At 41.3% G+C, this 27,003-nt stretch overlaps 1 protein-coding gene across 5 annotated transcripts; it reads right to left on the reverse strand.

The window, feature by feature from the left end:
- Positions 1-703: 703 nt before the first annotated feature.
- CTTN (cortactin) lies at positions 704-26,787 on the reverse strand. Of its 5 annotated transcripts, none has more exons than XM_048058731.2 (17): positions 26,640-26,787; positions 24,233-24,316; positions 23,707-23,780; positions 22,183-22,312; positions 18,830-18,940; positions 18,065-18,119; positions 17,422-17,532; positions 16,443-16,553; positions 15,727-15,837; positions 14,360-14,470; positions 12,554-12,609; positions 11,544-11,613; positions 11,108-11,256; positions 4,374-4,463; positions 4,090-4,279; positions 3,084-3,155; positions 704-2,488 (listed from the first exon to the last, which is right to left on the reverse strand). In XM_048058731.2, the coding sequence occupies exons 2-17, from the start codon at positions 24,314-24,316 to the stop codon at positions 2,352-2,354; spliced, it is 1,662 nt and encodes a 553-aa protein (XP_047914688.1). In that variant the 5' UTR covers positions 26,640-26,787; the 3' UTR covers positions 704-2,351. The 5 variants fall into 5 exon arrangements, with proteins under 5 accessions (XP_047914688.1, XP_047914689.1, XP_047914691.1 ...); XM_048058732.2 differs by lacking the exon at positions 26,640-26,787 and adding an exon at positions 25,351-25,369; XM_048058734.2 differs by lacking the exon at positions 16,443-16,553.
- Positions 26,788-27,003: the final 216 nt, after the last annotated feature.

Genomic DNA, 27,003 nt, shown 5'->3' on the forward strand with positions numbered 1-27,003 from the left:
TGATCTTAAAACTTCAAGAATTTAATACATCTAATCTCATAGTAGCAATAGTACAGTCATAACACTACTACCTACATATGCTTGACAAAGCATTAAATCAATCTAGCAGAGAACTTCTTGCCACACGGTGATAATGAGATCAGTAGCTTGAATTAGAGATCAAAACCTTCTCCATTAGGTGAGGCAACACACAAATACACTCCCCAAACTTAATCCCCCTAATGCTGATGATAGTGTCACCTGATGACACACAGCATGCACGTGAGCCCACGTACAGTGCAAGTCCTTCTTTCCCTTTGAGGCTTTCCCCCCTGTACCCAAGGCTAATCTCTTGCTTCGCCAAAATTACTGCGGTTGTTCAGGTACCTTGAGGGAAACAAAAAATGGGACTGAAGAAGGAAGCATGGTGGAAGAGCAGCCAAGCATGCAAAACCTGGTCTCCCTACTGACTTTCAGGCTACAAAATTCATACCAAAGCCCAGAACGAGCCTTGTACCCGTGATTCACACAAAAGGACCCCAGAAGGGCTCCACGCAGCAGCCACCTGCCCCAGCCTTGCCGTCCCCTGGTACCAAGCACCACGCAGCAGCTCTCAGAGGAAATATCATTCACTGTAATGCAAACTGCTCCCAGATGCAACTTGAGATGAACCATCTGTAACAAACTAACAAAGTAACTTAAAAATACAAAAATATTCCATGCAAATGGTTCAAAAAGTTTATTGAATATTTAATTTACAAAAATCATATCCCCTCTATGAGGTGTTCTATGCAAAATTGGATAAAATAAACTGCATATAAAACCCAACCCTAGTAATGCAAATACAACACAGAAATGAGACCATGGAAAGGAAAAAAATATATATAATAATGACATACATATGACATTCATTAAGGATTGTCCCAACCATCCAAGAATTGGTTCAACATGATGCCTTCTAAGATACATTATATATTTTACCATTTTGTACAGGTCTTCTATATTCCATTGGTCCAAATTTACAGTTTATAAAAATTCTCTGCATTCTTTCTTAGCTACCATACCAGTTCTGCCATTCCTGTTTTGATCAGAAGGTGGAAACAGACAGTACATACACTTAACATGTGCACTATTAGATGCAACTTACTATCTTTGGTAGGGACTCTAAATCTGCTGTGAAGTCAGCTTTCTAGAATGACAAAAACTTCAGTTTTAGATTTGGCAAAGAACAGGTTTAACTCCATTGTTTAGCAGAATGTTACTGGCAGTTTTTGTAGAACATACAAAAAATACAGTTGTCTCTCGTATGGTTTAAAAATGGAGAATATTTCTATGGGTTTTAAATCAAATTATTTGTATTAATATTCCTCAACTCAAATATGGTTGTATAAAAATGTTACTACTGCACAGCAGGCCTGCCTGTTTTATTGTATGAACAAAGGATGCATTGTACACAGAATGCAACTGCAATTCCATCTTGCCTTTTTTCCTCCTGCTTAAAGCAATGAGACTACTCCTGTAGGTAGTCGCACAGATTTGGACGCCAGTTTCCCTTTGAACAAGTAGGAATTTCACTGAACGACTCAACACTTGTAATTTTTTCAAGTTTTCCTGTGAGAGAGGGGAGGGTGGAACAAAACAAAGATGTGAAGAAATTCAGGATAATCAGTGCTAGAGTGTTTGCAGCCCTCCTCTGGTATTACATGAAGAGGAATAGCAAGATCAGGAGGGGGAAAAAAAAAAATCAATGCAATAGCCAAGAAAGTTCACTTTAAAAGAGAAGGAAAAAGTAACCAGACTGTTTCCTTCATAACACTAATATTCCGTAAATATTGGACAGTACTTGATTAACTGCCATTAGCTGCAACTTTCAAGCATTCTCTTTGCTTTTTCACACACTACCTGGAAAAGAAAAAAAAAGTTATGCCCCTCCCCAGTCCTCCCCACCCCCTTGCTTAGTGGAAATGCAAATAACCTGCATAGCCATGATTTTCTTAGCTGAAAACATTTAGTGGAAGACTAACTAGACTTAAACACTAGGTAAATCTGCTCACTTATGAGTAAAACATGCAATATTATGACAGACAGCTAATCGTCCTCGGAAAGGCCTTTTATGACAATTGCTAATTTGGCAGAGAAGAAATGTTTCCAAATGCATGAAAATCATTTTAAGAGCCTTAGTGAAGAACATTGTAGTTACAATATATTAGCAACTTCTGTGGCATAAACATTTTAAAAAGCATCAGCATAGTATTAAATATAAAAGCAATATGTATATACCCCTCCATCCTCAGAAAAGCATCATGATTTGTAGTGTATTAAGTCAGATTTATTGACTGGGGAATTAAGGCATAACCAGTAGACAATAGTCTCTATTGTCTCAGCTCCACATAATTCGCTGGAAACAACCCGTATCGGCCTTTGCAGACACCCCTCCACCAGCCATCATCGATCATTTCTATGTTTGTGATGATGTCATCTGGATCAAAGGAGATCTCGTCATCACCCGCTGGAGAGAGAGCAGAAGAGACTCAGTATTTGCAGAGCGGTCCGCACAACCATCTCATCTATCAGCCCACCGTCACTAAAGATAACACGAACACCCATCACCTTCCTCCCTCCCAGCAGGGTGTTTGAAACGGCACGAGGCAATACCAGCCTGTAAAGACACTGCTTCCTCATCCTCAGCACTGACACGGTGCTTGGTTCTTATCCACTGCATTTCTAAGAGCAGCAATTATTACCTAACACACTGAGGAACCACTTCACTTTCTTGAGCTCTCCCCAGAATTAATCAGAGGAACCTTAAACAATTACACACACCAAGGGTTTAATAAGAGTGTTAGCAATTGGTTAAAAAAGATTTTTAAGCACACACAATTTCTAAAAACAGCGGGTAGTAACTTTCAGAAGTGTCTACATGCTACTGCTAAATATCTATACTGCTAACTATCCTCTTGTTAAACATTCCTAATTCCTCATATCTTCATTTCATACGCCACTACAAGAAATTACAAGATGGAAGGAAAAGGAAAAACAAAGCTTGTTTTATCTTTCAAAAAACAGTATTCAAAAACAAGTTTAAGAACAAGAGCTTTGCTTACCAGCCTGATAATCATAAAGGGCTATGGCTGTGATTCCAAGTTCATTTTCATATTCATCATAAGCATTTTCTTCTAAGGGGAGAGAGAAAGAAAAGAAACAAATTAAAAGCATAAAGCATTCTACCTATCACCCCAAATTCTTTTCTGTGGCATTCCTCCTTTCATTCTACTGCTAATCCACACAGGAAGCAGGAAATTATGCAGATTTTGAGCAGTGCTGACGTACCTTCTGAAATGGACTTTTTTTTTTTCCTAATCGCACACAATTAAAGCCTGACAGGAAGTGTTCACAACTAGACATTTAATACAGTATAAAATAAAAATTATTAGCTTTATAGCACTTAAAAAAGTGGCAGAAAAACAACTGAGCCCAAGATAAGCATGTAAGAGACTATTTAACATAAATTGTTAGGTGTGCATGTTTGGGGGTGTGTGTGAATTGGTCTGTTCAGAATTTCCACATTCTTGTATCAGAGCAAGCAGGATTTTAGTAACCAGAAGAGCTGAGAAAAACAGTAATTCAGAAGAACTATATTCTTTCAGTGCCATTAGTTTTGAACATCCTTACTGCACTCCCTCATAAGCATGGAACACACTATATCAATTTCACAGTCCAAGAATCGTTGACAGGATTTTTTGCTTGCTAGGCCAGCATTGGTTCAACACACATCTAAACTCAATCACTATGCTCTTTTTCTGAAGTTGAATTGCATTACACAGGGTGAAAATGGTTACTCTTCAGTTCCTGTTTGAACCGATAAGCTAGAAAGCACTGTAATTATTCCTACATCATCTCACAGAAGTTAAGTAATTTCAATTCTGCTCTAGCCACATCTGCATCCCCTAACTAAAGTTTGTTGCTGGGGTATCTACAAAGTCTCATGAGACAACAACTTCAGAAAATGACGGTAGTGTGATATCAGCACAACTATTTATTAACTTGTTGCCCAAGGAAGTCAGTCTTCATCTTAAAGGGTTTCTTTCACATGAGAAATGGACACTCTACCTGCTTGGTAGTGGTCTCCTGCCCCAGCCACTTCATAGACCGTCTCGGGTTCGTATTCTGCCTCTCGCTGACTCACTGCTTCTTGGTAGTCTGACTCTGCAGCTTTGTAGCCGGGCTCTGGCTCCTGCGCAGCTGAGTACTTTGTGCTGGAGTTCTTGTAGGCAGACTCTGCATCATACGAAACTGCATCCTGCAGAAACAATCAGAGAGGGTTGTCCAGATTTTGTAAAGAGGTTCCTACACTTAGGATCAAAAATGAGGCACTGATAGTGACGTTAACAAACCTCATAGACTGGGCTTGAGGGTGCCTTCTGTTCAGCTGGCTGTGTGGTAGGAGATGGTGGTGGAGTCTGTTTTTTGGCTTTAGCTTGCTCCTTAATTGAAGAGAAAGAAAAGCTTCAGTGCAGTTTAATCACTGTTTGATGAAAGAAATAAACCCTCCAATAACAGAGATAAACAACACATTTTGAAATAAACTGAAGTGAGAAGGGAGCAGAACGGGCCTGGATTGCCTCCATCATTAGACCTGCCTGGGGGTTTAGACTCGCTGTAACAGGAAAGCCTCAGCAATACTGCAAAGCAGGAGAGAAAAAAAAAATGAAGAAACAAAAACTGCAAAGTACGTATGGATACATGAGTTTAAAAACAGAGTACCCAATGTTCTTTGGCATACTTCCACAGGAGCTGCAGGGTTTCTGTGTTCAATATATTCATTCTGTTCATTAGCTGATTGGGCCTCATATACCATTTTAGCATAAGTTTAGAGAACCTGAAGCCCCCATGTTCTAATTATACAACTGATATATTGTCCTTGATGAGAAACGATCCTGTAAGCTCTTGCAGGTCTGCCAAAAGCCTGCCAAAGCAAAAGACTGAATAGCTCGTACAAAATTAAATCCTATATGCTGACAATGAGGGGTTCAAACGTTCAGAAGAGTTCCATGTGGTAGAAATAAAAGCAGTATTGCTATTGTATTCTGCAACACAAAGAGCATGAATCTGAATCAACCATTCTGGCACTCCAGCACTTCACACTGCGCCATCCCACCTGTGAATTGGAGGGCAGAACCACAATTATCATTAAGAAGCCATTCATTAGGAAACTGGCAAACTGTACCCAAAAAAACACAACATTGGTTGCATAATTTTATAAAAAGTTTATATTTCAAGACTGTCAGCTAACTATTTCATTTTGCCTCTCTTTACCACAGAGGAAAAGAAATCAGTGTACCTAGAGCCAAACCTTATTCTTTTTTTGTAGAAAAGAACTGAAAATACAAGTTATGGGAGACTGTGCTCTCCATTTGTTTAGGTTCATCAAGCCACAACTCTCCAGAGGATTCTAAGGAGAAATCACAGACCAGAGATGAAGTGGGAGGACTTTATCACCAAAATAAATAAATAAATAAAAACCTTCCTTTTCTTTGTTTTTCACAGCTTAGAAAAAAATACATCAAACAAAGAAAGCAAAATGTGTCCTGAGAACAGAGACAGCTTTGAAGACCAATTCAAAGCTTATGCTGTGCTTTCTGAAAAAAGTCTGTCCAGATGCCCTTCCTCACTTTAACTGCTGTACTACAGATGAAAAAAACATTAGCAAACCATCTATTTAACTCAAACCTAACTTCGGGGACAAACTAACTAGCATCAATCCATTAACAAAGGGAAGCACTGTATAATGAATAATTATTGAATAATTTGTCCCATGAACTGAGTCTCTGCAATCTAGACTGCCGTTTAAGACAGGCACAGCATAATTGCCATAAGGCATTTAAATTGTACGGTCCACCTCAGGCTGCCTCAGAGCTGGGTTTCTTCCACAAGGAAATGCTCCATGTGCAACAGCATCTTGCATTGTTCTCTAGCTAAATCATGAGGCACTCGTCGATTGGTAACAGCAGTTGAAGAAGAGCTCCCTGAACACCACTTGCCTATGCGACATATGTGAAGAGCAAAAAAGAAAAAGGATTACCAGTAAACAGGATTCTTGAAGGAATGCAGCCCATATGTACATTCCCATTGTGGGAGGGCGTGTGCCCACATACTTTCTTAAAGTGAGAGAACTTTCTGTCTGTGCAAGGAAGTTCTCTTAAAGAAATAGCTTGCTTAAGTCAAAGCCCCCCACCCCTTCACAGCAGCTGTGGCTGGTGCACTTGCATCCCTCCCCTTTTCATGCTCAGCCTGAGTGCGGGGCAGCACAGCCAGCATCATTTCAGCTTCCCCTTAACCTCATCCTCCCTCCCTCAGTGCCTAGAGAACCACACAATTAACCAGGGAGATGTTCAGTCTGGAAGAGCATTAATCATCTGGTTATGGTGAAATTTAAATACCAGCTTTGGAAAAAACTTCAAATGTGTCCAGGCAACAGAATCTTTGATGTAGCACAAGAAAAATCAAGCATAACGGCTTGAATTTAACCCACACTTACAGCAAAAATAACAGTATAGGCAGAAAGCCATTTTGAGAGAGAAAGGAAAAGGAAGAAAAAGACAACAGTTCACTGACTCATGAGAACCTGTGCTACTACATTTAAACCCTTCTGGAGAACTGTTTCCTCAGCAGGAAGAAATCTCAATGAAAAAGCTGAAATGGGAAGCAAGAGCCCAAATTCACCACCCTCAATCCACAGATCTTACTTATGAGCACATTGATCACGCAAAATGAACAGCAAGAGAGCTAATGGAAAGGCTGAACTTCCCACACTCTTTCCAGACTACGAATCTGATAAAATGAAAGGGGAGATGGACCAATGAGACTACTACGCAGAAAGCCTGGCTTTCTGGCACACACATCTCCTCTTTACTGATTAAAAGAATGACTTTAACTAGGTTGGAATAGGAGTAGTCTCTGAGTAATAGGAGTAATCTCTGAGAGCGATTCAGCATCCATAGCACAATGAGGATTATGTCAGGTTCGAGTGAGTGAGACAGAAATTGTTACACAGATCAGCTCGAGAGAACTGAAGAAGTCCCTGAAAGGCAAAGGCAGCCCAATACCGAAAGGCACAGGTTAACACCAGTATGATGGAAGCTAGCAGCATGTTGTCCTGCCTTACTCTAAGCAAAACGCTTGGCAACAGAGGCACCTCGAGAAGTGCACGAACCAGCCCATTTGGCCAGTCTCAGGACTGTGCCTGAGAGCGAGCCTGGACACAAAGCTTCTCTCAAAAAGAAACATCAATACTTTCTATAGCAGCTATGCAACTTTTAAAAAAACTCTCACGGCCACCAGAACAGATTTCCCACTTCTTGCTGAGGACTGCAACACAGCCCATCTAACAGAGCTAAAGGACCAACACGTGAACGTCAGAGTCCCGTTCTCCCCTCATCCAACACTTCAGGCAACTGCCACCTTGAGTGAAAAGAGAACATCTCTTAAACCATATCATGCAGTCATCACCTCATAAGCAAAGCAGGAAAGCTCTGTTCTTGAGCTAAGCCCTGATCTCCAGAACACTGGTATGTAGCTGCTGCTCCTCCTCATGAAAATGCAGCCATGGTGCAACAGAATTACACAGCATTTTCTAAACCTAGAGGAAGGAATACACTGATTTCCCTACTCTTCAAGCCAGAGGGAACATGAAGGGCATTCCTCTGAAGACACGACTGCCACCATATAGAGGACCTCCTTGCATCTTTAGGAACAGCAACCTGCTTGTAGCAAAGGTGCAGAGCAAAACTGAACATAATGTACAAAAAATAAAGAAATAACAGTCCCCAGTTATGAGTGTTGTCTAGCCACTACCTTTAGTATCTTGGAGACGACCTACGAAGATTCAGACAGGCTAACTGAAAAGACCTAAAACCACCAGCCACCTTGTCTGAGAACTAAGCAAAAGTAGCAATGATGGAATGTGGTTATTGCCAGATGAAAGCACACGCCTTAGAGAGAAAAATGAAAGAGGAGGATGAATGCTGAGAAAGTCCTTTTTTCTTAGGGGCTGATACTTAACAATTCTCAGCTGGAAGCAAGGGCTTTCCAAGGTGATCTCATGGACACAGAAAAGCCTTGTTAACAACACAACACTTGTGACATCCATCAGCCTGCTTCATAGTTCTTCCTTACCTGGATAACTGTATAAGTACCTACTAAATTAAATCCTGCAAGGCTAACAATGCCGCTGCAAGTCACAAACCATAACATTATTCAGATCCAATGTGCTGGCAGAAGACAAGTGAAAAGACAAGCGGGATCAGGGAGTATAGTGACAGGACAAGCATAATGACTCCAAACTAAAAGAGGGGAGATTTAGATTGGATATTAGGAAGAAATTCTTTATTATGAGTGTGGTGAGGCACTGGAATAGGTTGCCCCAAGAAGCTGTGGTTGCCCCATCCCTGGAGGTGTTCAAGGCCAGCTTGGATGGGGCTTTGGGCAACCTGGTCTAGTGGAAAGTGTCCCTCCCCACGGCAGGGGGGTTGGAACTAGGTGATCCTTAAGGGTCACTTCCAACCCAAACCATTCTGTGATTCTATGATCTCTTGAAGGAAGAGTGAAGCTGCACTTTCAAGAGCAATGTTGAAACTTCATGGTTGTCTCCAGGCTGTGTCCAAAAAGAGCATTCACACACCATGGAGCTAACAGACTACAGCTCTCTGACTAGAGCTGCAGTGTTGGTGGGAAGGACAAGGGCTGGGGAGGATGAGGAGTGAAAACCACATTGTTAGGGAAACAACCAGATGCTAGACCTAGATATTGGTGATATGTATGCTTAAACACGCTGAAGCACGCTGGGAACAGCGGACAGTAGTTCAGGAGCACTGACAGCCTGGCAATAGAGGAGCTGTAGAGCTACCAGCTCAACAGCCGTACCAGAAGAAAGTGGTGACACACGCTGATGGCATTTTGCTATGGCTTTCAACACTGAGGCATTCAACTTTTCTCACCTAAAGAGCTCCCACAACTCTCCAAGACTGGACTCATCTTGGCTTCACTGCTCTGGGGAGAGGGCAACCAAGGGACTCTCCTCAAGGCAAATGTTCAACTTGTCTCAGTGCCAGAGGCCGGTGCCAATGATGAGAATGACACAGAGCAGTCCAAGCTGACTAATGCTCAAAGTGGTGCCCCAGAACAGGCTTGCTGACCTTATCAAAAGAAAAGACTGACTTCTCAACTTCAGCTCTTTCTCTCCTCCTCTCACAGCTTTATGAAAGTGGCAGGTGGTGTGTTAATGGTGTAACAGGTTTTTCTCCAAGACAGTAAAGAAACCCAAACAGTGGCTGGGGGAAGGTATTAAAAGTTTACAAAGTACACAAGGATGAAAGGCAGCATTAGAAAAAAATCACACAAAGATGAACTCCCATTCATCTTGTGATAAATGTATGCAATGAACATATGCTTGCACTGTGCATCTTGAAGCCATAAGGCAAAAGAGGACATAAACTGAAAGAAGAAAGAAAAAAGCAGCCATCACTTTGGTTGGAGAGATGTGATTCATTCTATAAAGCTAGAATTTGCCCCTTTTCAAACAGAAGTCAAAAGGGAGTTAGCAGCTTTCAAAGGTCAAACTATACACACAATACACAGGCCATGCTGTTTCAGCACAGCAAAACTACAGAGCTGTTTCAGAAGCAGCACTGCTCTGCTCACCTGTGAACAGCGGAGCTGAGAAGCCAACCAATGAACGGAGCAAGGTTAACTAGACATTTTGTTTGGTACAGTTAGTTTCCTGCTTTTGTGGGACTATACAACTGCTTTGCTGGCATAGGGAGTAACATGGCTCAAGACTGCTGATAAACAGACTAACTGAAGATGACAGTTTTTGCTGTGCAACTCCCCAAACACTATATGCTTTCCATCAGGATCTGTTCCATCTCCCAGATGGTTATTACTTGTGACACTATTAGCACCAGTTGGAGCACGTTAATTGAGCAGTGCTGCTTACAGGTTGGCTGTTAAGTCTCAGTGTGCATGGATGGCTATGTAGCATTTACCTGGCTTTTAAGACTACTATTTTTTGTGCACTCTTTAGTCTTCCCTACTATAGACTGGTATCTGTGAAACAAAAAGTGAAGCGGAAGAAGAAAAGAGACTACTCTTATGCCAATAGCAGTTGCTTTCCAGCCCCTACCACAAGAGTAACAGGGCGTGCAAGTATGAGGCCATGAAATCAGAATAACAGAGTAGGTCCACAGGGGAAAGTGCCACAGAGGGTCTGGACAGACTGTGACAGCAGCTTGCATGAAAGCTTAGAGCTGCAAATAGCAGGCCCTCAGTACTACTGATGCTAATGCACCTCAGGCATTGTGTAAGAAAGCAAATGAACTAGACATGAAGGACGAGTCCTTCCACCTAGCAGTAGAATTTCACGAAACATGCAAATTCTATGAAGCAGGTAAGACGTATTTTCTGACTAAACATCTCCTGGAATTATTTTGCATATGAGTAAGACACAAACCACTACATTTTTAAGCATGTCGATGCTAAAATGTCATTTTCTTAATTCCCAAACTAAGATTTAATTAACCTTTGGAAGATTATTTTCCCTCACCTCATGTGTGTGGCACACCAACGGATGATACTACCTCAATTTTCAACAATATCGATTCCAAAAAGAACAGCATCACTAACTATCAAACTTCTTTAATGAGCACTCATGAGGCCTGCAGGGGACCATTGTATCTCCTCTTACAAAGCCCTTGATGACCATGGGAATCTGGTATTACCAAAAGGCAGAAGTACAGTACAGATAAATTAGGACAAGAGCAGACTACAGAGATTAGCACCCAAGACTAGCTTACTTATTTTTGAGTAGGCTAAATACCAAAATTATATACACTTAAGTATTATTCCATGGCCATATCTGATGTCTGATATAGATATGGCGCATGTTGATAGATAGTTGGTACTGTAAACAGGTGAAGCACAGGCAGAAATACACGCAAACACACACACAAAAGACAGCTTTATAACCTAGCTGGAAAGAAAGAAAATGTCTTTTCTTAAGAGTCTCTTTTCACCCGACTGTACATGAAACACACTTGAAATGCTATCCAAAAGAGATTTGAATCCTACTGACCTCCAGTTTCCTCCGAGCCTCCTCCTGTTCTTGTTTCTCCCTGGCCATTCTTTGTGCTCTCTCAGCTTCTGCCTTCCTTCGGTCTTCTTGTTCTTTTTCCTTGGCTAGGTTTTCAAAGTTAGCTCGGATGCTGCTTGTTTTATTAGCAACTGTGACATTAAAAGAAAAAAAGAAAAGTCAGTCAAATGTTGTTCAAGGTTCTGAATAATGGTAGCCTGGAATGAGTTTATGGTACAAATTTTAGCAAAGAAAAAAAACCAAAACACAGAAAAACCTCTAACAGGAAGAGGGAGACAGTAGTGGAGGTTGCTAGAGACCTGCAAATACAATGGTTCCCTCTAGATGATTCTTACACATCACAGCTGCATCAACAATAGCAATCTGGACTTCTGAACATTATCAACTCCAGAGAACGGATTTGGGGACAGTGCCTTACCAGCTTCTATTGGCTTGGTTTTCTGATATGTTGATGATGGTTTCTCAATATCTTCAAAAGTTGCTGCATTCTATACGCAAGGAGGAAAAAATTACATTAACAAAACACAAATTCATGAAGACATTCAGACAGCTTCAGTGGTGTGTGATGTACTTTTTTTTTTTCGTATTGCCCCTACAGCTTTTTTCACAACGCCAAAATAAAATCAGGAAGAATCAAAACTTGACAAATGGAATAATTATTTCTGTAAATCAAACTACTTTGAGTTATTCTTCAGGGACAGACCTAAATACATTAAAATCCTACTAATTAAAAAGAAAATGTAGTTTATGAACAGATGACTCATCAGAACTGAAAGTGAGACAACATCTTAAACATTTATTGTGTATATGCTGATGTTCTAATCCATACAGTGAAAGATTTCTACCAAGGTAAAAGCAGCCAGTTCTCTTATGTAAGAAGATACTGTTAAATCAGAAGGAACGTTTTGAAAACAACATGCAAAATATGAGGTTTTTGTTTGGTTGTTTTTTCAAATGAATGGTCTCGAGTCCTGCAGCCGCAAGGGAAAAAGAATCCTATTGACTTTCAAATTCTTCTACTGTCTCACTTTAAAATGTCTTATATGAAGCTGAGAGTACACGTTCATTAGGCAAATCTCAGTGTGAACTTCTTAATTTTCTAGCTTTTTCAATTTAAAAATGGAAAAGTAGAAAGGACTTATGAGCTGCCCTATCTTTTACTGTTACAGTATACTGAAACAAATTCTCATATAGAGAAGTGGGCAAAGTTGGTAAATACCTGACACTTATTTTAACCAGTCCATTAAAAGGATCAAAGGATCATAGAATCATGCTCATTTGCCTTATAAAGATTTGGAAAATCACAGAAGAATTCTAATGATATACTGAAGAAGCATCCAGAAATAGAAAGCTGAACACTACAGATCTAACTATACTATTTTTTATCCCTACAGGCTATTTAAGTCACGGCTGTTTTAAGTAACTTACCTTATCCATCCGATCTTTCTGTACGCCATACTTCCCACCAAATCCTTTTGAATAATCTAAAAGCAGGATAAAAAGATCAGAGTGGGGAGTTTTTTGTCCATCTTTCTGCCAAACGCAAATAGCCATTTCAAGTGCAAATAGCCATCTCAGCTGCATGCAAAGATACAGTGACAGCCGCCAAAGAAAATGCAACTTGTTTTTTGATGCAGGAAGGATACATAACCGCAAGAGCCTTCAGGTACACCAGCAGATGAGAGACTGGGGGCCACATGCATTCTTTGAGAAAACATTAAGCTGAGGACTGATAAGGTATCAAGCAAGGAATAAGGGATGAGCCCTTCTAATGCATCACTTCTGTAACACAGCCTTTCACAGCAACAATTCTTAGCCCTCTGCAGAAATCATATAATCTAAAGCCACTTTTCTTTCCTTAAGGAGTGACATCCAGTCTTCAGTGACCACAGAGGTTTTATTTTATTTTTTTTCTCCTTAACTTGGTAAATTCTATGAATGGCAGAAAAATGTAACAGATTTCTTGTTCAGGTGGATTTGGTCATGATACCCAACTGATGAATACTAACGTCATTGGTAATAACTACTGCTACACATATGGAAAGAGGCAGTTCCACAAGACAGCACGAGTCTGCGACAGCTCACCACCATGGAAATGGGGTGGCCCTGCTGCTCTGTACCACCTGTGAGCTGCACACTCCTGCTCTCACCTGATGCTGACTCTAGTGCTTGTTATGCTCCAGAAGCAATTCAATTCACTAGTGGCATAAAAAGAAAAAAAAAAATCCTGACAAGAGTGACTTTCTGATGTTTCCAGTGAAAGAACCTCAAAGAAAATTTTTCTTCTACTTAAAGAAATGTGCGACTAGCACCAGAGCCAGTGCAACAGAAGAAGCAAGAGTGTGTGGCTGGAAAAACAGCACTTTCTGGTGGCACCGAGCTGCTGAACTGTCTGTAGGAACATGCCCTTAGACTCTGTAAATGAACAGACTTTTCTGTTGTGTTTTCCCTAAAACACAATTAGGATTACTACTTCTCCTCACAGTCCGAAAACCACTTGGGTCCCCTAACCAGTTATTTTAGTGTTTTTACTTGGGGTCTGCTAAGGCACGTCTGACACTCAAAGTTTGAATTTGTGTCACTATAGCACAGGAAAATACTGACTATCAGAATGAACAACCTCATTCTCTTCAGCTTTGTATGTATTTTCAGCCAGAATAAATATACTACACTTACATTTTCCTGATCCAGACTTCTCACTTTAAGATAACGGAAAACCAGGAATTCATGGTTTGTACCCCAACTATTTCACAATGAATAAAGAGAGCATTATAACAGTATTTGCTCACCCAAGAACCACAAACATTCCCTACTTCTTGTTTTAAAGACTACAATCATTTTTAAATGATCTTGCCACAATCCATTGCTTGTTAAGGGTTACATGCATGGTCCTGATCTGAATATTTTTCCACCAATTTATCCAGGCAAAGTTTCACATTTAGACCCTAGAACTGGTAAGAATGTCATTAACATCATACTAATAAATATGTCGTTATTATCACTAAATGCATAATGTTTTAGAGCTGTTAACTAAACATTGGATATCGTTTCCTGAATACAGGCTTGTTTCATGTAACATTTTAAGAATAAAATGGAAGAACATTGCTAGATCATGTAGGAACAGAAGCGCAAGAAAGTGTCTGCACATTACTAGCATTGATCTACTTAGACAACTATTTAAGACTGTGTGAGAAGTGGCTGCACTGTTAAGAAAGTAACAAGTGAAAACGGTGCCTTGTTGAGATTCATGCTTGGCTAGTTTCTCCTTGTATTCAAACCCCACAGCAGATGGGTCCTGCCTTTCTGTCTGTACACCAAATTTCCCTCCGAAACCACTCTTATAGTCTGAAAAAGCCACATGTAATACATTAAAAACAAAAGGAGGAAAATAAAAAAGTTTAGTCAGAGACACTCAAAATAATTTTTGCAATATTTCTCAGTTACCAATAATTTTGAATGGTGAAAAAATTCGCAATAGTCTTTTGTACAAGTAAATTCAGAAGTTTCCACTTGAGACTAGGAGGAGGTCAACATGATTTATCAGACATAGGAACACCATTCTGAAGTCACCAAAAACCATCACTTCTCAACATTTCTCATACAAACAGCATAATGCACTTGCATTTGATCAACATTCTGAACACAAACACACACATAGTATATATACCAAAACAAAACAAGATACAAGAGGATCAACAGTTAAGGATGAAGCGAGCTTCTTTTCATCAGCATGGTTAACATTTGTATGCTACAGATCTGACTTTTTAAAGAGGTGGTTAGATAGGGTGCACGGAGACTACCCTTCAGATATTCCTAAACAGTACTGTTTAATGGAAGAAGCAATATCCCTGCTGCTACACAGCTTGAGGAAAAGAAAGCTCTCAGCTAAGAGCTATGATCATTCCCTACTGCTGCCTTACAACAGGCATTTTAATAAGTGATATAAAATGAGGGCACAAGAAACAGGGCTTCAGGTAATCTTCTCACAACAAATCTGCAGGAACATCCAGCAAAACAATATTCTGAGGATCACTTTTAACGTAAGACATTTTAGCTTAATTAACGTAATTAAGTTAAGAGTGGTGGCAGGCAGCTAGCAATAGCTGATTTGGAACTTTTCTTCTGGGTACCAATCTTTCATGGGAATAGATATCTTGCAGGCAACAAGAAAGGACAGCATTAAATACTAGATCTCCCCTGCAAGGAAACAGGGGTATACACAACCAAAGCCACAAAAAGGAAGATTATTTGTGAAGATCCTCAAGGAAAGTACAAAGTAATCGCTAATTTGTGATTTATATGAATGAACTGAAAAAGGAAAAAATAATCCAGACTACCTGCAAAATTGTAAGGCTTCTCCAGTGAGAACTTAGCACTAAGTTTGAACTTTCAGGGACTTGTTATCGGATGTGTTTAACCTGCTTTGAAGACACCAGTTCAACTAATACACAGCAACAGTTTGAACACAGAAAAAGGAGATTCCTGTTAGCACTGTAAGACTGTAGCTAAAGATACCAAGGGAAGGAGGGTTCACACAGGGATGAGAAAAGTGGGTATTAGAGAAGGTAGAAAGAATGGCTAAGAATCTTGAACTGATATACCTTTCTGGGATTCATGCAGTTGCACTTTCTCCTGGTGATCCCAGCCAAGTGCACATTTGTCTTGTCTGTCTGTCTGCACACCAAACTTGCCTCCAAACCCCTTCACATAATCTGTATGCATGAAGTTTCAGAAAACATTATTGCAGTTTATGATTGTAAACAGTATTTAGAAAAAAAGGGTAATGTGGCAGATACGTTACTGGATAAGCTGCCCTTTCATTAACAGTTTCACTCTTTTTCCCCTGCTACACTACCTCAGCCAAGGGAAAGGAGACATCCATTCAGTAACTCTAGGACCACAATGCAAAGAAGCACCACAAATTGAGTGTTGATTACAGCACTCAGACTCGATGTTCAGAGACTTGAAGAATCTGATGTGCTTTCCATCTAGACCCATATACCTCACAGATATATATGCACAATACAGATATATAAATAATGAAGGATTTGATACTGTCTCTGAAGACCATAGATGTGTGCAGTTACACAATTACTTCAATAACATCCATATGGACATAAGGTCCCTTGGAAATCACAATGCGAAACTCAGGGACAGTTTCCAATGCCTTCCTTTACATCTAAGGGAAGTAGAAATCTACATACACAAAATGCAAACACACATTTACCACCACCACCAACAAAAAAAAAATTACGTTTTCCTGTGTTGGAAAGTCTGATTGTTTTGAACCGGTATTCTTAAATAAGATAATAAAAACCTTTCTGTGATTCATGTTTTTCCGTTTTGCCTTGATATTCAAAGCCAACAGCACTTTTGTCCACTTTGTCCTTGTCAACACCATATTTACCACCAAAGCCCTTGGAATAATCTAGAGATAAGAGTGAAGAGTTTTGTTTGTAAGTGTTCAACAACAAAATGTTACCTTGACAAACTGTGATAATCAGATCTGCTAACATTAAATTACGTATTAAAAGAAGCACTGACATCGCTGGTTAATTTCAATTCAGGACACCAAAATCATAAATTCTTCAGAATACATTCTCTCAGGAAGGAAAATAAAATGGCATCACATGTAGTTCAACTACAGGGTGATATTGGCAATTCTGGCTACTGACTCCTTGAAAAACTTTTTAAGACACTTATAGCAAAGTGAACTTCAAGAACCATGTCAGCAACAGCCTGTATGCTTTTAAATAAACAACCGCTTTTTCTCTCTAGCATTTTTAGAGTACAAATATTTCTTTGAGATAAACAGAAAACAGATGGCAAAAATGTCAAAATTTTTCAATAAAATACTTGATTTTTTGATCAGATATGCCTGGAAACCTGATTAGCAACCCAATATTAACTCCAAACACTACCAATTCTGATAAATGCTTTATTCTACCAACAGCTGACTCTTTTAGAAACACTCCTCGGTTGTGGTTAAACTGCTTACTGTCTCAGGTATTTTAATCTACAGCTTTTCAAAAGAAGTTTTAAAAAACTCTAGACCTATATGCCCTGCTTCTGAAATAATGGCAGTTGGATCATCACTTAATACCAGTTAGAAACTAGGTTTTAGGTTTCTTTTTCGGAAGTCAAAGTTTTTAGCAACATAAATTTTATAGTGTTAATTTTCAACAGGCTGGGAGTGCAACAGATGAAATTAAAAAAACAAAGCATTTTACAACACTGCCTGTCATGAATGCCTGCCACATCAGGGTATGAATCTATCAACATATGCATCTACTCACCCTTCTGTGATTCATGTTTCTCGGTTTTACCCTGGTAATCAAATCCCACTGCACTCTTGTCCACCCTGTCAGCTTGTACTCCATACTTTCCACCAAAACCACTTGAGTAGTCTGTATGGAGTAAAAAACAAAAATGAAATAAAGCAGCTTTCAATAGAATCGTATCCTAGCCATTAGTGGAAAAAAAAATAAACACCACGGTTACTTCAGAACTGAAATGTTACCCTTTAGCACACACAATTAAGTTTAAACACTGAAAGTAAGGTGTGCAATGGTCCTATAGTTTATTATGCTTCCTCTAAAATCTAATGCTATTTCCAGTAGGGTGCAACACAGCAAAGAACAATTCCCAACCTCTCTAAAACATCCCTGAACACCACTTCTACAAGAAGAACAAGACTCACAATGACACAGTATTTCATTGTATTAAAACTCTACCAACTTATGCAATAGCTTTGAAATTCATTATTTCATCTCCTCTTTCACGCAAATCCCTCAACACCTGATTCACTGGTAATGACATGTTGAGGCTTTACTAAACAAGGCCCTTCACAAGCAATAAGAGAATGAAGATCTATTTTACCTATTTTTTGAATAACATGTATTAAAAAGGGTTTTTGGTGTGCAAAGTTAACCACTTTACCTTTTTGGGAGGCATGCTTCTCAGTTTTTCCCTGGTATTCAAACCCAACAGCTGACTGGAAGAGAAATAAAAATGCACGTGACAAAGTCAGATATTAGTAGAAAAACTGCTTTCATGGCAGTGGACAAACAGCACAGAAAGTTCTTGCATCTTTCCAAACTGTTCTGACCCTTTTGATCGGAGCATAAATACCTACTTAAAACTTACAGGCCATATTCATTTACATGATAGTCAAGTGCATTTTTTTGTTTTGTTTTGTCATCCCTTGCCAAAACAAATTGTCCTAGCAAGATACTCTTGTCTTGCCAAGTTCAGCAATTTAGCACAACAGAAATTCAGCACAAGACAAATTCAGCATTTCCGCACAAGGGTTGTTACACAGTCGTGGAACAGCAAGCCAGTTATCCTGCGCAGCAGTTCACGTTGCAGTACAAGACAAACCATCCCCAAGTCCTTCCTTCTGTAACAGTTACATTGATTTTTTTTTTCCTCTCCAAAAGAGCACAGTGTAGCTGAAGTACAGATTTTAATATCTCTTTTCAGTTTTCTTTTCAACTCTACTCAATGTCCCATGAGGGCTTTTGTTTTGCTTTAAACAGAAATTTCTCTCTGTAACAGTCCGTGATAGCTTACTGCTAAACTTCAAATATATCAGGAAGAACAGACCACACCAGCACTTTAAGGTATTGGAATTTTTCAGCTGCGTGTACAAGCTGATAAACTCAATGACTTCAAGTAGCTGCAGTACCAGAAGAAATTGCTTACCTGGTCAACTCTATCAGTTTGTACTCCAAACTTGCCTCCAAACCCTTTCACAGAATCCACTTGGGAGCAATGCTTAGAAAGCTTCGATTGATATTCATGCCCAACAGCTGACTAAAAGAAATTGGAAAGTTCAGAAACAGGCAGCAGTTCTGTCCAGTTCTGTATGTAAGAGAAAACATGGCACCAAGTGATCTGAGGATAAGCTTCCTTACAAACCTGCGCCGCTTCCTGCTGAAACTGCCTTCCTTGTGAATCACAACTCACTTGAGCAGGCTTTACGAGGCTGTCACCATGCCACCCATACAGCCCGAGCACGGGAAGTGCCAAGAAGGAGTCGGGCAGAAATGACTGTATTTCATGAAGACTGTTTTACACCCTGATTTTTTAACTTCAAACCACAGGCATGAAAAACAGAATGATACAGGCAAAATCTAGATGGTGCCATGCCAAATTTAAAACAAGGATTAGTTCTGGATTAAATATGCAGCCTTGTACTTAGGCACATAGCTACGGGTCTGTTTGAGCTGATAACAGATTGCAACCAAGCACAGCTGCGCTAGGTTTTCTGCTGACATTGCTTTAGGGAAGCACCTTGATCTTCTGCCTACATCAAATTTACACGTCTACTCTCTGTACTTTCTCTTCACTTGCAAAAAGGCATCACAGAGTGAAGCAGCACGTCCACGGCAGGACAGAGCTAGCCCTGCCACAGCCATCCCAGCTCTGCAGCCTCCTGTTTGTGGCTGGAACATGAGCTCAACACAGCAACCCGAGGAGCAGAACCCGTGCTGTCGCTGGCTTCGGGTAGGACAAGGGGATACGTAATTACACACCTGAAAGTACATCCTTCCATGCTCACATGTGACACTTTCCAGTGTTACGTTAACCTAGTCCTAGGGCACCTCCGAGATGCTGGCACCGGCAGTAAAGCCAAGCACCATGCAGGGTGCTGCACAGTGTGCCAAGATGTTCCCTCCTGTCCAGTGCCAAAACGGAGCACCAGCCACAGCAGCTTGCGATTTGCCACTTTAATCTGACGTCCCAGGCTGAGAAGAGAAGACCTCACACCCCGCCGCACGTGGACTGCTGCCAGATGAATGCCAGGCCCGGCCCAACGCTGTGCTGGCACAGCACGGCACGGCAGCTTCCAGCACCCAGCCCCTGCCTTTCATGAGATCGGCGTGCACCGCTGTGGCAGCGCCCTGCAAACGCTGCCCCATGCTCAGACCTCTGAGCAATGAGAAACTGCTTGTCTTGTGGCAGCACCAGGCAGCTGGAGCAGGGAGAATTAATCTGATGATGCAAGGTGTCTAAAAACCATATGCAACTTGAGGGGGAGATGATTTTACACTATTTGCCTTGTTCTTTTTTTTTTTTTAAGCAAAATATTACTGTGTATAACAGCTGAGTGGCTGCCAGGTAACAAGGATGTCACTAATAGTACATTATCTTAACTTATGAGCCATATAAAAGCCCCTTTCTTTTCCTGACTGATGCAGTCATACTCGTGTTTATTTTGCAGTTGTTCTGTGGTAGAATAACTGTTAAATGTGATGGAAAATGCTCCCATCTCCCTTTCTTCTTCCCTTCACCCATTAAATCTATGGAAGACATGAAGCTCTGAAAATCCTACATTTTATGTGATCCCTCGTTTTATCAAATTGAGGTAGGTAAGATTAAGAATGCTTTCTTTACGTGACACCTGAAAAAAGAAAATTCCTTCCTCCATTTCATTAAATATCAAGCTTTATAACATATCCCTTTTTAGAAAAAATATTTAGAAAAATAAAGATTTTTCTTCATAAACTGTATTTCAGAGTAAATGGCCCTGCTAATTCCTCAGTACAATACTCTGCTACATTTTAAATCAGTTATGGGGGCCTGGCATACGGAATTAGATAGTTGTTCATTTTAGGACAGGGTCAGGGTTTTGTCCTAAAAACACCATGACCAATGCCACAGTAACTCATTTATTTCAGCCGGGTCAAGCCTTAACACTCGTATAAGGCCTTCCCTTAGAGGCAACATTCTTATGATGAGTTTTGGGAACTACGGTTACAAGTAAGAAAGCTTCATTTATTAAAAATAAATTATGAATGCCTCCCACTACCAATATCTGAGTGATATTGGTAGCGGGAGGACACAACCATCAAATTTTTCCTGACGATTATTTTTGGCCTACAGGAAACATCACTTTTGTTTCTTTTTTTTTATTTTTCCCATGAACACAGGTGAGGGACAAACCACTGACACCAGAGAACTACGCAGCTGCAGAACAGGCCTAATTATTGAATCCGGTCAGCAATTCCTTTCCCAGACTCACAGTTAGGTTAGTCTATTTCAAAGGCCCACTGAGAATTATGCTGCAATTTACCCTGGAATATGGCAATCCAGTAGGAATTTAAGGCTGTCACATTACTAGAAACACAGAAAGTAAATTAAGTAGGAAAACAAAATCGTCCTTATTCAGGAGACAGTGTGGTTCTCATTTTAACAAAATATGTGAGAGAAACTAGCCAGAATTTGATAAGACTGTCTAATTACCACACGGCTAATGGAATTACCTTAAGAGTTACCATTACCTTTGTTAATAGAGTGTATCTCAGCCATCAGGTCCTTATGTAAAGCATTATCATCTGACTGAAGTACAATGACTTTTTTTTGACTTTTTTTAAATACTTGGATTACTTGTCACTGTTCACGCTTTATCACTGCTTAAGAGAGCTACCCTCTAATTTAAAAGAAGCAGCACACCCTTTTCTTCACTCTTTGGCAACCTCAATATGCATAGAAGAGCTGGCACAGTATTGAAATTAAAAAAAAAATGCTAGATTTATTCATGCATGAAGTACTTTCTTAATTTAGAAAAATACATTTAGAAACTTGAATCTTGACTGCAAGGGAATCCACCCATGATGTAAGAAAGCAGACTTGCTCTAAAGACAGTGCAAGCGTCAAACACACACATGTGGAGCCATGGCACATCCCAGAACTTCCTCTCATCATTCAGATTCCTTATCTGCCTCCTGAAACGCTTGTCCCTAGTACTTTATATGTTTTAGTTCAGTTCTTCCTGTAGTAGAATTTTCACTTAAATAAGGAAGAGAACATGATGTTCCGACAGATTTGGGTGGTAGTGGTCATAAGTGGTCTTGTTATAGCATTACAAGGCAGATGAGCCATGGCTCTATGTAACTTACGCCGTGATCTGAGCTTCTATGTCTGTGATTCTGGCAAAGTTGGAACAAGAGACTTTGCCTTCAACAAGCTTAACTCACGTGTGTAGTCATGCTGATCACAGGCACGGCAAGACAAAGCTTACAATATCATCTCAGGAAAGCATGCATACTTACTTTATCCATGCGATCTTGTTCAACACCGAATTTCCCTCCATAGCCATGAGAAGCTTTTGGTCCTGTTTCAAGCTCCTTTTCTTTGAGGTTCTGGTGTTCTTGGAACACATTCTCTCTCAGCTGATGAATACTTTAAAGACAGATAATTAAACAGCAAGTTTTGCTAAGAAAGTTTCAGAAGATAACTTCAAAAAGATGCAAAATAAAACGTAAGATGGTATTTTAAAAGTTGGAAAACTTGTATTTTTGAAGCCCTTCCCATTTTTCCAGTGCACAGAGCACTTCCTCACATCCTGAGAATCAGAATTTATTCCACTGCAGAACATTCTCTGAAAAAAAAATGAAAGCATTGGTTTTAAGACTTTAACATAGAAGATTTTGCTATATGAAAAACCTTACAATGAATTACCTTGAACTTATAAGTGCCTCAAATATATTTTCTTCTCATATCCTAATTTAAATTCTTCCCAACACTTTTTTATTTAGATGGCAACTTTTCAGAATAGGGATCATCTCTTATCATACAGTCCCTATGGTAACAAGACTCTGATTCCAAATGAGCATTTTGGACATAACTGTAACACAAAATAAGGATGCAAAGAGACATTCACTTCTTCCCCAAGTTCTCCTGCAATATGCAGGAACTGAAGTTGCAGTAGTGCAAGCTATACACAAGGACAAGCCCAGATGGTTTTCCGTACCTTAAAATGCTTCCCACTTGAATTTAAAGCTTCCTCAGGCACAACTCAGCCAGTAGGTGTCATCACTGCTCTCCAAAGAATGCAGAGCATAACTGAGCCCAGAAGCAAGCCACACAGCTCAGTCTTCCTCCACTTGCAACACTGATGGTATTTGTTCTCAGCATTACATCAGGAGGCTTGGCGCCCCAGAAATACACAAGCAAAACCAAACGACCACAAACCACAGTCATGGACTTTAAAACAGTTTTAGGAAATCTGTGATTTAGGAAGTTAAGAAAAGTCTTGGACACTTTTTGTAAAGAGTATGAGATTCAGATGATAGACTATTTGTCTCACATAGCCTTTATAATGCGTTCATTTATTATTTTTTATTTTTAATCTGTCAAAGGAGTTCATTTGTTAATTTACCAGAATTTTTATGAGTTTGGTAGCAGTTTTCTAAACAAAGCCTGAGAACTAAGAGACTGAACCCTCCCTTAAAATGTCAAATGTAGCTCCTCAGAACACCCAATGCAATCTTCTCTGCGGCAGTATTGGCTCCCGCACCCAAAAATAACATAGAAACTTTCCAGACACAAAGAGGCAGGAAGAACAACACTGCCAGTTAAAAATCAAGATTTAAGAGTCCCTACATCATAATTCTGATTTTAATTTCCAATCTGAAGATACTGGCATATATGAAAGATCAGCAATCTGGCAAATAATGAGTCTTCTACAGACAGTCTTGTTTTAATTATGAAGATACAAGTAACTGAGAACACGAATTGATTAAAAGTTGCCTGGGATTGTGACTACTAATAAATTTAAAAGAGAGCTGCTTTACTTGATGTGCTCTTGATGGCCGGATCCTTTCACAGTTTTAGCCCCCCAGCGCTGTTCTTTCTCACTCACATCATTCTGCGAAGGACACATAAAAAGAGTTAAAAACCCAAAGATACCACTAATTATCTGCACTTCAGAGTTCACAGCAAAACCCGTCAGAAGTTGGCAAGATTGAAGAGTTAGAAAACCAACTATTTCCGCCTCCACTTCTTTTCTGCTGCGAGCCCTGTGCATTTCCCACTGCTGACATGCACGGAGCACTTCCTGTACCAAGAAGCTGCTGCTCCGAATCGCTTCCATACAGAAGCGATCGGTTCAAATCACTTCCATACAGACTTCCCTGCAGCACCCGGGCCAGACAAGATAGCTTTATTCACCCCACACAGAAAATCCTAATTCTCCCTCCCTCCAGGAGCATGCTCCCATCAGTTTATCTTGCTTATATATAACCCCCTTTCCTGATGAATCACTCTTTAACGTGTTATGTTACACAGTTCCAATAAATAGACGAAATTTGAAAGCCGTACCACAAAATCAGGATCCGTCTCCCAGTCATCAGCTCCATCGTCCTGACTGACAGAAATGGTGTGCCCTGCAGTAGCCTTCCACATCTGCAACACCACAGAAGAAGCACTGTCACGCTCCAGTTACATGGAAACTCATTTTATGTTCTGTACAAGCTATTGGGAAGTTTGGATTATGTCTCCATCAAAGTACAAGAACTGTCATTGGCTCTCAGGTTGTCTTCTCAAGCCGGTTTGAACAACCACCACCCTTAATTTTCCTATTGGCGCTGCAGAAAGGTTAGGAGTAATCGCTGATGTGATTTTAAAGAGACCAAGGAAGTTTTTCCCTGACCAAATCAACATGTGCCTTTTCTACATCTGTTAGTGTCACATTTTAAACCTCTGCATTTAAAGACTTGTGCTCAAGCAGGTCTCCGTGTCAATGCCCACTCCTGAGGAATGCTCCAATTCTAGACCCCGTGCATATACTCAAGGCATAGCAATAGCTGTTTTTTCCCCAGCTGTTAGTAATGATGAGCATGATATTGTTCACTAGGCAGCATAACCTCCATGTGTTTCCTCTGATGTGTAATGAGTTTCAGGATTAAGAAAGATGTCCAAACCATTTTAAGAAGTTGTGCGCAATCTAGACACTAGTCTGGTTGCCTGCAACAACATGGTATGTGTGTTAGTGCATTTCGTAGATAATCCCTTGTGAAACGTACACATACTCAGTGGCCCGTCTGACTTTCAGCAGAAATGGAGGGTGAGAGCTGGCGTACTGACAGCCGGAAGCAAAACTGGTTAAAAAAAGGCAGGCAGTAACATCCAGAAACAGCAGTCAGCAATTCAGTGGCTAATGATTTGGGGTATCTCACTTTCTGGAAACCTTATACCCTGCAGAGTATCGAGTTGGACACTTTAATTAACATTTCTGAACGTGACCAGTGAACAGAACATCTGACCTGCCTGGTGCTAGTGCCTGCATTTCATAGCCCTCGTTCTAGAAAAATTAAACATGGACATACTTCTAGAAAGCAAAACAAAAACAACAAAAAGCGTCCTTTTTTTCCCAGCTTTTTCAGGTATCACACCATTAGAGTACAGATCTTTAACATTCTCTCATTCTGTCTGCTTACCTTTTTGTTTTCGATTAAGAATAGTTTATAAGGATTGTTAGCATGGACTCTTTCATTCACACAAGCATAATCCAGAAGGCGGAATGGAAATTCCCTTTTAAATACATAACTAATAATCCATGATAAGGGTTATAGAGCAAAAAAACGCCGCTTCCTCTACAGCCTAACAGAATAAACCAACAAACCAGTCGTATGGAGCACTTCAGAAATCCCAGAACAATGGCAACTGAAAAATAAGCAAACCCAAGGTAGCAAACTACAGGCTGGTCTGGAAGGAGGGTGTAAAAGTAGAGCAGATGACAAAACAGCGGGAGGTTTCCCTTCTGCTTAGGATATTCTCTGTCTAAAGCCTTTTCTCATGCTATCGTGTCTCAGGTTCTCCTACTCTTTTAGTTTGCCATACAGCCATCCCTAAAAACAAATTTCTTACCAAAAAAGTATTGGAAAGGAGAACCGAAGCAGCTCAGTAGTGAAACTGGGTGTGAGGTCCAACTTCTCGCTCACAACCAAATGCAAATTTACGGTCACTGCTTCAAGGGACAGCTTGTACCCTCAGTCCATGCCATACACAGCAAGTTACCTGTGCTCGATTCCCGAACGTCAGGGGCTGAATTACGTGTATACACACACACGGTGACTTCACCTACCCAGCTGGATGTAAGGCGAATGCTCTTCCCCAAGTACACAGTTAAATCACTTCCTTTTTTTTTTTTCCCTTTTGTGCGTTCAGCTGTGCTCAGGTATTTAAAAGCACAAAGGCTAGATCCTTAAGGCTGGATTTCTCTGCTTCCTCCTTGGCCTCTTGCAAACAATAACCGAGAAAGGAAGGTTTCGCACGCACATCCTTACAAAATCCCGACTCCGCCACGTTTCTCCCCGGCTCGGCCCCGGCCCCGACGAGCAGGGGCAGGGCAGCCAGCACAGACCCCGATGGCCGCCTGGGCGCTGGCGGCAGCTCGGAGCAGCACCGTGAGCTGTTAATGAGTCACCGGCTCACACGGGCAAACCCCTGAAGGAATAAAACCGACAGGACGCCGCGGCTCCGGCGGACCCAGGCTAACCGCACGCCGTGGGCTCCAGCAGCTCCGTGCGGCCGGGCGAGCCGCCGCCGCCTCCCGCCCCGAGGCCCCGGGGACCCCGAGGAGCGCGGCCCCGCGGGGCCTCTGTGCGCGGGGGGTGCCCGGGCCCGCGGCCCGCAGCCCGCAGCCCCGCCGCGACGCCCCCCGCTCCCCCCGCTCCCGGGCGGCCGGCGGCGAGACGCGACCGGCCCGGCCCGGCCCAGCGCTTACACTGGTGGCCGCCGGCTCCGCGGCTGCTTCCCGGGCGGACGGCGGCGGCGATTTCCGCTTCTCCCGAGCTCCCACTTCCTCTTCCCGCACGGCGGGGCGGCTCCAGGTGGGAGATGGCCGCCCCGGGCCGCCCCGCCCCGCCGAGCGCCCTCCCCTCGGCCCGGCTGGCACCGCCGCGGCGGCTCCCGGCCCGGCCTCCGAAAGGGCAGCGGCAGGGAAAGGGCTGCTGCGATGCCCCGCCAGGCCTTTTAAGAGGCTGTACGCCGCGTTTTGTATCGTTCCGAACACGCCTTTTATTTTCTTTACTGTACTCGCTTTTGCGCCATGTCTTGGAAATGGTGAGGGAAGGTCCTGAGGGGTTTCC

This window comes from Anser cygnoides, chromosome 5 (genome assembly GCF_040182565.1).
Source record: "Anser cygnoides isolate HZ-2024a breed goose chromosome 5, Taihu_goose_T2T_genome, whole genome shotgun sequence".
Classification (NCBI taxonomy): Eukaryota; Metazoa; Chordata; class Aves; order Anseriformes; family Anatidae; genus Anser; species Anser cygnoides.